General features: G+C 41.0%; 1 protein-coding gene across 2 annotated transcripts in view; it reads left to right on the top strand.

Moving 5' to 3' along the window:
- The window catches only part of LOC137353428 (kinesin-like protein KIF18B), a 97480-nt gene that overhangs the window by 30815 nt on the left and 54034 nt on the right, over nt 1-12631 (top strand). For both annotated transcript variants that reach the window (XM_068019704.1, XM_068019705.1), the window contains 4 exons: nt 3511-3621; nt 4246-4443; nt 7575-7751; nt 9004-9078. In XM_068019704.1, coding sequence (XP_067875805.1) covers nt 3511-3621; nt 4246-4443; nt 7575-7751; nt 9004-9078 — 561 coding nt within the window. The remainder of the gene's footprint in view (nt 1-3510; nt 3622-4245; nt 4444-7574; nt 7752-9003; nt 9079-12631) is intronic.

The following is a 12631-nucleotide window of genomic DNA, read 5'->3' on the forward strand; positions in this document are numbered from 1 at the left end:
AAACATTTTTACTAAATTGATAGGTGTGCTATCAGGAAAGATTAAACAGGCTGGGGCTCTTTTCTCTCGAAAGGAGAAGGCAGGTGATCAGAGAGAGGCCTTTAAGATCTTGAAAGGGTTCAATAGAGTAGACTTGGATAAGAGATTTCCAGTTGTGGAGGAGACCAGAACTGGGAGCCATAAATATAAATAGTCATAGAATAATACCAATAGAGAATTCAGGAGGAACTTCTTTAGCCAGAGTGTTTAGAATTTAGAACTCACTATTACACGAAGTAGTTGAGGCAAATAGTTAGATGCATTCAAGAGAAGCTCGATAAGCACATGGGGGAAAAAGGAATAGCAGCATGTGTTGATTAGGTTAGATGAAGAGGAATTGGAGGAGGTTCGTGTAGGGAATGAACATCAGCATGGACCTTTTGGGCCAAAAGGTCTGTTTCTGTGCAGCCAATACTTAGTAATACTTTGTAAATATTCAGCCTACTCCTACTTCTTATATTCAGTCAGCCCCTCGAGTTTTGCCATTTAATTAGATCATGGCCAATCTGTTTTCAGTGGTTTTGTGGGTGTCGGTAAGCAGACATATAAGAGAAATGACATTTCATTTAAGTGCGTGTTGCCTTTTTTCAATTCTTGGTTTATTATTTTTCATTTTCTTCTCGTCGCCTGGCATTAAGAGCCAGTATTCTGGTAGGGGTTGGGCAGTTTTGCTATAAAAAGGTGCAGACAATCCAGATAGTTAGATACTACACTTTGTACATAGGTTTTAAGGAGGGTCTTGGAGACTAAGGAGATCAAGAAGTTTAGGGAGGGAATTCCAGAGTGCAGAATCTAAATATCCAATGGGTCGAAGAGGAGGAGATGCATCCTTAAGAAACCAGAGTCTGAGCAGCAGAGTTCTGGAAGGATGGGAGATAAATGTAGTGTTTGAGGAGGTTATAGAAATAGGGAGGGGTGCGACCATGGTGGGATCTAAGCACGCATTAAGAATTTAAATTGGAGGCATTGTGGGGCTGGGAAAGAATGTAGGTTAGTGAGGATGCGGTAATGGGTGAGAGTGACTTGATGCAGGGTAGGATACGGGCCGCAAAGTTTTGAGTGAGCTGAAGTTTATGGATCATTGAGGGCATTGGAATAGTCAAATTAGGAGGTGGCAAGGGCATGAATGAGGATTTCGGCAGCAGAGGGGCTGAGGCAGAGACAGTTAATCTTTTACAAGTGGAAGAAAGCGGCTTTTTGATGGGGGAGTATATAGAGTGGCAAGTTCAGCTCGGGGTTTGTAAAGATAGGCATGAATAATTGTTAAATAGAATACGCTGGGTGGCATTATATAATATTGAACCAGACGGTAGTTGAAAGACTTGCAGATATACCAATGGGCTTTTAGCACAGCTGGGAGTAATTATATAACAGAATGTTAATTGCTGAATGGACTCCAATGTAAACACAGCAAGTTCCTTTTATTGGATGATGAATTAGGATATTTATAAGGATATGACTGCCATGGATGTGTGTGTTCAGCAATCTGTTTGATAGCTTAAGGGCCATAAGTCGCCCAATGTAGATACACTCAATGACCTAAGGGTTACAAGCTAAACGATGACTTAAGTGAATTGTGAAAGTCACAAATATGACCATATATGGGAAATGAAATTAATATGCAATGGGGAACAAACCTGTTGATTTTTGTCACTTTGGGAGAACAGGAGACAGCGTCCGAACCCAGCCGGCTGTCCCAAGCATGTAAGTCTGTCGTCAACTGCTTAATTACTGCTTGTCTTAGAATAGGTCTGAAAGATTCATATTAACTGTCTATTAATGACATGTACATGGACTTTGATAACGTAATATGTTGAACTGATGTCTAATGAGTTCATTAGAACCTAAAGCTTAACACATTGTTTGTAAGGGATTGTGCATTATTATGTCATTAATTTGATTTAATGCAAGTATTAATCAGACTTTTTCAGTATTTCCCAGCCCGCAAACCTGTATTTGAGGTCAAGGATGTATAACAATGTCCTGCAAAATCTCTACTTAAAGGCAACACATGGCAGATTCCTGTATAAACCCAAAAGGATGCCATGATTGCAAACAGTCTACTTTATCTTAAGATAATGTCTAGGGAGGGAGATGAAATGAGTAACAAGGGTATGGTGTTTGTGATGGGGGCTAAAGACAATGGTTTTGGTCTACCCAGTATTTAACTGGAGGAAATTGTGGCTCATCCAAGATGGGATGTCTAACCAATAGCCTGAAAACTCAAGCAGTGGAGTGGTCAAGAGATATGAAGAAGTTGAGCTGGGTGTTGTCAGTGTACATATGGAGGCTGACTCCATAGCTTTGGATGATGCCACAATGGCAGCAGAGGGGGGGCGGGGACCAAATACTGAGCCTTGGTGATCTCTGGAGTTAATGTTGTTGGGATAGGAACAGAATCTATTGTTGGAGATGCTGTTGCTACAATCATACAGGTAAGAGTGGAACCAAACGATGTCAGTCCAACTGAGCTGGACAATGAAGGTGAAATATTGGATCAGGATGATGTGATCAACCACGTCAAAAGCTGCAGAGGTTGATGAGGATAAATTCCATATGAGTGCTGTTACAAAGGATGTCTTGATCCTTTGATTAGAGCCATTTCAGAGCTATGACAGGGCAGAAACCTGATTGCGGAGTTTCAAACATGGAGTTGTAGGAAAGATGGGATTTAAGTGGTAACAAGGACTTTGGAGACGAAGAGGGGGTGAAGATGAGGTAGTTTGGAGGGTGGGTTTTTTGAGAGAGTTTGTTAAAAGTGGCTTAGAAAAGTGGAGGGCAGTAACTGAGGAGAGGGAACTATTTGCAATGTCAGCTGGTATGAGGGCCAAGAAAGGAAACTGGGTGGTGGAAATTGGAACTAAATATGCTGGAGATGGGTCTTGTGCTCAAGCTGAGTTTGGAAAGGGCATGGCTGCAGTTAGAAGATAAACTGTAGGAGGATGCAGACAAAACACTGTATCCAATTTAACCAAAAGCAATACCATAGGAGATAGCCTGGGCCCATGCTTTCTGAAATGAATACTGATGACCAAATAAGGCGAGGAGTGGGCAAAACCTCCAACACTTCAACAGGGTGCTTTGAAATACTAAAACTGTTCATAGCATAGTGCTGGGACATTGACAGTTTATTAATATATCTATGCCTGAGGCTTGAAAGGGTATCAACTTGGCACTAAAATTATTTCCTCATAGAATACTCTTCCCTTTAAAAGAGAGTATTAGTGTTTGTTGCCTATGCCTGTGAGAGAGAGGAGGAGGAGGGAAGAGTATTCTGCATGATCCAGAAATGTTGAGCTTTTGGACCTAAATATTCATGCATCTGCTCAATATACCGACAAGCAATAACACTCTAGAATTCAGGCTGATCACTGATAAGTCATCACGTGTACCCTTTCACAAAAGTAGAGGAAACTTAGTTTACTGAGTTTAAAAAGTTGTCTTCTTAAGGATTATTTTCTATTCCTACAGCCCAAGTCTGCCAAAGAGCTTTTAGAGATGTTGGCAAATGGAAACCTGAACAGGACGCAACATCCAACTGATGCCAACGCCACGTCCTCACGATCCCATGCTGTCTTTCAGGTTAACAAAAACTGTCAGAAATAAGGATTTGTAGGATTACAAGTACATATTGAATTTGGTGCTTAATTCATCTTTGACCGGTTGTAAATGATTTCAAGTTATTTTGCCATCAGCATTCGCACCTCACAAGTTGCTGCCCAATAGCATATGAAATCAATTGGTCGGAGCCGTAGTGCATAGTTGTTCCAACCTGCTACATTGTACAGTGGCATAGAACACGTCTGTTCTGCGGTTTTCTGTGCAAAGCTCCCCATTGCTACCACGCCATCACAGGCAAGCATCAGGCTAAGTGCTTACAAATGCCTGAGAAGGGCAGATACTCCTGCTGTTGTATACTAAATAGCAAGCTCAGATGGTAATAACAGGAGCTGGTGAATGGTACATGGGAAAGGACAGGCAGTCTTCGAGTGAAGAAAATTACTTTGTAAATGAGATGTAATGGTAATCCTAAAACAAATGATTAGTCCTAATAAGGAGCAGTTAATTATTTTAGTGCATTGTGTTATGGAGAAGCAGGAATAAGAACTGATGGTGTTTATTGTGACTGACAGAGAAACTGAATGTGTCTGGGCGATTACTGTAATTAATCAGGCTTCCTTATTTCATTTTATTTTTACAAAATAGGTCTATGTGAAACAACAAGATCGTATTGCCAGCATCTGTAAGAATTTGCGGATTGCTAAGATGTGCTTGATCGACTTGGCTGGATCAGAGCGTGCCAGTGCAACTAAGGCTCAAGGAGCACGGTTTAGGGAGGGGGCAAACATAAACCGCTCATTGCTTGCATTAGGAAATGTAATTAACTCACTGGCAGACAGCAAGGTACAATAGATTATTCCTTTTAAAGGGAAAGGGCACAGTTTTCATGAAATTGGATTTTTAATAAACTTTTTTGTGACACAAACTCATCATAAATGATAAAAATTTGTAACGAAACACATCATATCGACACCTTTGTATGACATTAGCAAAAATTGTGTGGCATTTGTCACTTCCACCAAATAGTGACACTGCGTTAGTCAAATACCTTTTCTTGAAGACTGTGCTCCTTTAAGAGTTACAAGTCATGGTAGAATTCTACTGTTTGCCTTCTTTCTATGGAAAGTAACTCTCACTAGCAATTTTATTAATTTGTGTAGATCAATGAATGTGGATACCATGGCAGACTATACTTTGCCTCAATATTACTGCACTGCCTGTTATACTACATTTCTACATGCTCAACAGAGATCATCATATTTCTACAGAGAGGGAGCATTACAGGTCTGCTGGTGGAAATGCAGCAATGTTGGCATCTGGGAGCAGGTTTCCTGCCCACCATTTTGGCTGGGATGGTTTATAGCAAAGAACAAAAGCCTGGTGGAAGTAGGAAATGTCAGATAGAACTGTCAGAATTCATTGTCAGTGTTTCAAACCTTTAAGTATATATACGTGTCAGAGGCAATATAAGCAATTGAAACATAATCTGTACGGCCAACCTTGGCTTAAGTTGGTAGCACTCTCTTAGCCTCTGAGTCAGAAGGTTATGGGTGCAAGTCTAACTCCAGAGACTTAAGCAATTACCAATTACCACCCCATCAGTCTACTCTCGATCATCAGTAAAGTGATGGAAGGTGTCGTCAACAGTGCTATCAAGCGGCACTTGCTTAGCAATAACCTGCTTGCTGACACTCAGTTTGCGTTCCTGACCTCATTAAAGCCTTGGTTCAAACATGGACAAAAGCTCTGAACTCGAGGTGAGGCGAGAGTCACTGCCCTTGTTATCAAAGCAGCATTTGACCGAGTATGGCATCAAGGAACCCTAGCAAAACAGGAGTCAATGGGAATCGGGGGGAGGGGGGGGAAAACTCTCCACTGATTGGAGTCATACCTCGTGCAAAGGAAGATGGTTGTGGTTGTCGGAGGTCAATCATCTCAACTTCAGGACATCACTGCAGGAGTTCCTAATGGTAGTGTCCTAGGCCCAACCATTTTCAGCTCTTCATCAATGACCTTCAGTTATAAGGTCAGAAGTGGGGATGTTTGCTGATGATTGCACAATGTTCAGCACCATTCGCGACGACTCAAATACTGAAGCAGTCCGTGAAGAAATGCAGCAAGACCTGGACAGTATCCAGGCTTGGGCTGATAAGTGTCAAGTAACAGTCGCATGACACAAGTGCCAGGCAATGACCATCTCCACATGAGAAAATCTAACCATCTCTCCTTGACATTCAGTGGCATTACGATCACTGAATCCCCCACTATCAACATCCTGGGGTTACCATTGACCAGAAACAACTGGAGTAACCAAATAAATACCGTGGCTACAAGAGCAGGTCAGAGGCTAGGAATCCTGCGGCGAGTAATTCACCTCCTGACTCCTCAAAGCTTGTCCACCATCTACAAGGCACTAGTCAGGAGTGTGATGGAATACTCTCCACTTGCCTGGATGGGTGCAGCTCCAACAACACTCAAGAAGCTCGACACCATCCAGGACAAAGCCGTCCACTTGATTGGCACCCCATCCACAAACATTCACTCCCTCCACCACCAATGAACAGTGGCAGCAGTGTGTACCATCTACAAGATGCACTGGAGCAACGCACCAAGCCTCCTTCGACAGCACCTTCCAAACCCGCAACCTCTACCACCTAGAAGGACAAGGGCAGCAGATGCATGGGAACACCACCACCTGCAAATTCCCCTCCAAGCCACACACCATCCTGACTTGGAACTACATTGCTGTTCCTTCAATGTCGCTGAGTCAAAATCCTGGAACTCCCTTCCTAACAACACAGTGGGTGTACCTACCCAACATGGACTGCAGCAGTTCAAGAAGGCAGCTCATCACCACCTTCTCGAGGGCAATTTGGGATGGGCAAAAAATGCTGGCCTTGCCAGGGATGCCCACATCCCACGAACGAATAAAAAAAAAAAAATGACTTTGGCTGACATCCAAGTGCAATACTGAGGGAGTGCTGCACTGATTTACCATCTTTTGTATGAGGCATTAAAGTGATTCTCTGTCTATCTTCTCATGTGGCTGTTAAAGGTAATAATAACAATTTGTATTCATATTGTACCTTTAATGTAATAAAACGCTGCAAGGTGCTTCACGGGAGCGTTATAAAGCAAAATTTGACACTGAACCATATTTGGGCAGATGACCAAAAATTTAGTTGTAGAGGTGGGTTTTAAGGAGCACCTTAAAGGAGGCAGAGAAGTTTAGGAAGGGAATTCCAGAGCTTACGATTGAGGCAGCTGAAGGCTTCAATGCTCAAGAGGCCAAAATTGGAAGCATAGATATTTCGGAGAGTTGGGGGAGCTGGAGGAGGTTGCAGAGATAGAGAGGGGTGAGGCCATGGAGTTGAAAACTGGAATGAGAATTTTATGATCAAGGCTTTGCTTAACCGAATCACTATTGATGGCACTATTCAAAGAGAGCAGGGAGTTCTCCTTGGTGTTCTAATATTTATCCCTCAACCAATCATCATTAAACTGATTGCTGTTTGTGGAATCTTACTGTGCATAAATTGGCTGCCAGGTTTCCTACATTACAACAGTGACTACACTTTAAAAGTATTGCATTGGCTGTAAAATGCTTTGGGACATCATGTCGTTAAAATAAATTCAAGTTCCTCTTCATTTGCTATATAACAAGCTGACATTAAATACAAAATTAATATTGAGTGACAAATCAAGTTAAATTTAGGTACAATACTGAATTGTCAGAAATGTTATGTACACCAAAAAAGATAGCATGCTCCCTGAGTGCAACAACCCTTTGGACGGGAGGCATCCTATCCAGCTACTGCATACCTTTGGGAAGGATGCTATCCAAATGCAGAGTGCTTCATTGTTAATGAGGCATACTACATATTGCATGGAATGCTTTGCAGTGGGGTTCAGCTTGAAATTTCAGTGGAAGTTGCTACTGGAAACGTTTTTCTTTCATTTCTCTGCGTTCTCAGGCGAAAAGGTCCCATATCCCTTACCGAGATAGCAAGCTGACCCGACTCCTTAAGGACTCATTGGGAGGAAACTGCCGCACTGTGATGATTGCCACCGTTAGCCCTTCAGCCATCAGTTATGAAGATACATATAATACTCTAAAGTATGCAAACCGTGCTAAGGACATCAAATCCTCAGTAAGTTTATTCACATTTATCTCACATAATGCTAAAAATGTCCAATTACACAATATTTATCTGTTTTACGCACCTTCTATCAGTCCTTAAAGTTCTTGTATTTATGAAAAAGTAACAGCAACTGTCCAGCTATAATAAATGCTGCAAAATTAATTTGTGCTGTTTTCACATACTGCTTTCATCCTGGGATCTGGGTTCAAGCCCAGCATAGACAGAGACAGCTTAAAGAAACTGGGATGGGACAGTATTCCCAATGCTCTATTCAGCAGGAATGTAGGACACTAACTCATATCTGCAGTTACCGCAGATCAGATTTAGGATTCTGCTCAGCTACGTGCAAAATGGAGCTGCTCTCTTCTGCCTGCTGTAGAACAACTGGAGCAGTTTTTGGTTGAGGATCATGCAGGTCACCTGCTTGGCTGAGTTCTGAGGGGTTGCTGTGGCAGTGAATGAAAGCAAATATGGAACAAAAATTGAGGCAACAAATTCCTCGGGGCTTTTTTTGTGTGTGAAGTCTGGTGAATGAGTAATTGGGAATGGGAACTATGCTGGTGCAGTCGAGACATGTTTTTTTTAAGTCAGGGTTGAACATTATTGTAAAGGCCCATCGGCTTAACCACTAACCCGAGGCATACTTGATGCTCTTTGGGTGCTGAAGAGAACAAAAAGTGTTGCATGCTCTAGCTTTGTGATCCATTAACTTAACTTGAATCCAAAGCAGATTAAGCTACTCATTTTCAGGGCACTGATTTACAATGAACTGAATAAGTCAAATTTGATTTTATTTCATGGAAGACTGGAATTTTTGCCAGCAGTTTGGGGATCACATTCTCTCATGCTGCCCAATTTTTACATGAAAATTGCAAACCAGCAGCTTTGATTAGATTTATACCCAACTTGCTTTCAAAGATAAGCCATAGTTGCTGGAAATCAAAAATAAATACAGAAAAAGGGCATGTGGTCGATTAGTCTCTGAAAGAGAAAGGAAGTTTAATGGTTAAGGTAAGTCCAACCCAAAAGTTTCAGATGTTAATTGATCTGCTGTGTATTTGTAGTATTTTCTGTAGCTTTCTGCCATGGGGGAGGGGGGAGAAATAATTTTCAAATATAGATAAAGGGTCTTGGTGCTAATTTAAGACTTTTGTTCTGCAAAAATAGCAGATTTTCATGCTATTCTCAATATAAGTCACCAGTTCTAGGAAGGAAAAAACAGTTGTATGTAGACGCTGATCTCCTTTTGTTTCTGTTACAGCTGAAGAGTAATATTGTGAGCCTGGACTGTCATATAAGTAAATATGCAGCCATATGTGAGGAACTACGGAAAGAGGCAAGGTTTTTTTTTGCATTATTTGAATGGTCTAAATTGAACATTTTATTGTGAACAAAATGGACAAGAATCTGATAGGATCTGAATGTTTTGACTATCTGTTGTGGAACAATTGCTATGCAAGCCTCTTGCCTGTGTCTTAAAGCTCTCTAGAGTTGGGAACTGTTTGCTCCAATTGGGGCAATGCTAATATAGTTCCAGTTTTTAAAAAGGGTGATTAAGGTAGAGCTGGGTAACTATAGCCTCATTAATGTGACCGCTAATAGATAAGGTGCTTAATGATGTCATAAGAGATGCCCCATATGACTACTTAGAGAAGGCGTCATCAGGGACGCACAACATGGTTTCTGGAAAATAAAATTGTGTATTTCTAATTTTTTTGAATGAGTTACTAAATTAGTGGATGAGAACATTGTACTCCTGAGTTTTCAAAAAGCCTTTGATATGGTACTTTACGTACGATCGTATGAAAAATGACAGCAGGAGAATGAGGCAGGATATTAGCACTGAATGGTTATAACTACCAGGAAAAACTGAACTGGCTGGGGCTTCTTACTCAAGAAAAGAGAAGTCTGAGGGGTGACCTGATAGAGGACAATGAAAGGGCTGATAGGGTAAATATGGAGAAAATGTTTCCACTTATGTGGGAGACCAAAACTAGAGGTTATAAAAACAAGATGGTGATTAATTAATAGGAATTCAGGAGAAACTTCTTGAACCAAAGAGTGGCAAGAATATGGGATGTGCAGCCACATTGGGACTATTATCATAGATGCATTTAAGGGGAAACTAGATAAGCACATGAGGGAGAAAGGAATAGAAGGATATGCTGATAGGACTGGGTAAAAAGGTTGGAGTGGGGGTGTGGGGTGTGGTTGGAGCTTGTTTGAAGCATAAATTCTAAGGTTAGACCATTTGTGTCAAATGGCCTGCTTCTGTGCTGTGTACTCATTGAGAAGAACCAGTGGTCCAACTACCTTGTCCCATATGGTTATGATGTCTTGTACATCACGATACATATACTCCCTATCCATCCACAACTTGTCCCCTCCTGGGGGAGGTGAAAAGACAGCTTAAAATCCCAGATAAATTAGGGGACAAAAATCCAAAAAATTCCTCTCTGACCTCTTTAGGTAAACAAAAATAGTCCAAGACATCATATTGTCCTTGAGTTATAATACAGAGGACCTATCTCTTGTACAAAGTCTGTGTCCTGGAGAGGTCCAGCACTCTCTCAAAGGAATACAGTGAATCAACATTTATTGCACAAGTCAGGAACCTTTTCCACAGGTTCACTGTTCTCTTAGCAGGAAGAACTGCCTAACATCCAACCTTGTTCTGCTTTTACTTAACTTCTAAGCTTGACTCCAGCCCTCCTTAACCTATTCAGTTGAATTTGTTTATGTAAACACAATTTATTCTCTTTATTATCTTATAAACTGTGACTGTTTCCCTACATTGTAACAGTGACTATACTTCAAAAGTACTTCATTGGCTGTAAAGTGCTTTTGGATGTTCTGAGGCTATGAACGGTGTTATATAAATGCAAACTCTTCCAATCAAGTTGTTCTGCGTCTGTGCTTCTAAGTGTGCAGGCCTGGCTCTTTGAACCTCTCTGGGTAACTGAGGTATTTTAAACTTTGAATTAAGCTTGTGGCACTCCTCTGTACCCTTTCCAAAGCCTCAATATCACCCAACATGTAAGGAAACCAAACTTGAGAAAGTATTCTAACTGAGGCCCAACCAAGATCTTGTACAAGGACAAAATCATAAGCTACAAAATAGAAATGTACAATTAATGGTAATCTGCATAAGTATGTTAAGAATTGGCTGTAATGTCCTTGAACTGCAACTGTTATCAATTGATTTGAATCTGCTTGGAGACAGGATTATGTGCAGTGCAACTCAGGGCTTGGTGTTAGGACCATTGCTGTTTAACTATCTAGATGACTGACATAGGTGTTGGGCGAATGCTCTGCAAGTTTTCAAACGATATGTGAGTGTTAGGATTGTAGAGGATGTTGAATTACTGCCATCAAATCTTGATGTGTTGGGGGAATGGGCCCATACATTGAAAAAGTATAGTGTTGTGCATATGGGCCTGTCCAATGCTAAATAGACATGCATCCTACATAGAACAGAAGAGAAAGCAGTGGTGAAAGAAAAAGATCTGGCTGTTATAGTGTATCACTCACTCCCTCAAGGTTCATGACCAATGCTGTGAAACTATCTCTAAAGCAAACAAGGGATTTGGTTGTATTCACAGGACAATTCACTGCAAAACAAAACATACCATTTTGTATGTGGAATTTGATACTGTATGATGTAAGTGTGCATATTTTTCCATTAGTCAGTGAACTTTAGACTGCCCATTTAACATTTTGTTTCCTCACCCTTTTTTTGCACCCCCACCCTCCTCACAAGTCCTATCCTCAGTTGAAAAGTTAGCATGTAGCTTGACCCAGCATGAGGCCTGGAAAAAAGAGAGAATACTTGTGAAAATCAGTGAGCAGTACAGTTTCCTGTTATAGATTGTCTTTGATCCTTGTAAGGGAAATTGTGCGCAGTCTTTAACATTTATATAAAAATAGTCTTTGTTGCAATATCCTCTGCTTACCATTTCAGGAAGCCTGCTCTGATGAAAGGGAGATTCCCTAGTGCAAGTGCACTTGAACTTTCTTTTCGTCTGTTTCCCTCGTGTCATTCTTCCCTGTATGCTGTGAAGATGTTCCTTCCTCTGCTGACACATCTGTTCTTGTCATTGGCAGCTGGGCACTTCCACTGCAGTTTCCCACGTGGAAAGTTCTTGGTTCAGATTTGTGTCTTCACACTTCAGAGATCTGTGTTAATTTTTCTTACTGTATCTTGAAAAGCATTTATGGTGATCAGTTTTGATCATCCTAGTGCAGGATGTTAAGGATTTATGATACTGCATCCTGACTGTCCTAACACAGGCTATAATGGGTTTACTGTGCTCTTCCAACTGACCTGCTGCAGAGACTAATTTGTTTACACTCTAGTGTTCCAACACGCTCAGTAAAGTGTGTTATTCACACACAGCCTGTGTAGGATCAGTTGAGTTTTGGTGCTATATCATGGCTTCCTAGGAGCAGGGTGTTGCTTAAGCTTATGGACCTTTCTGAATGTCTTGATTTGTTACTTGAAACAGAATCAGATTTGAAGATTTTTTTGGGTGCTGGATTCTTTCTCCCCATCTGGGAGAAGCTACATAAAAAATCTATTCTGTTTAACCTCTGGTCCAGATGAATAGATGGAATTAAGTTTCAAGCTTTAGGGCTCTTCCCTGGGACAGGTGTGTTTTCTCTCTTGTGTTAAGGTGATTTCATGAATGTGCTGGTTAACTACAGCACACTTAAATACTGTAAATTAGAAATAATTGTCCTAAAGGGCTTGAAAAGGGTAATAAAACATCTATTCCCTCCTTCTTGACTACGGTTCAGTCCTAATTATTGATTCCCTTTGATAAAATTTGGAGCCGATAATTTATCTTGCAATTAATCTTTTGCATTTAATGTGCACTATTTTACCCGGA

The sequence above is a fragment of the Heterodontus francisci genome, chromosome 41, assembly GCF_036365525.1.
Source record: "Heterodontus francisci isolate sHetFra1 chromosome 41, sHetFra1.hap1, whole genome shotgun sequence".
Taxonomy (NCBI): Eukaryota; Metazoa; Chordata; class Chondrichthyes; order Heterodontiformes; family Heterodontidae; genus Heterodontus; species Heterodontus francisci.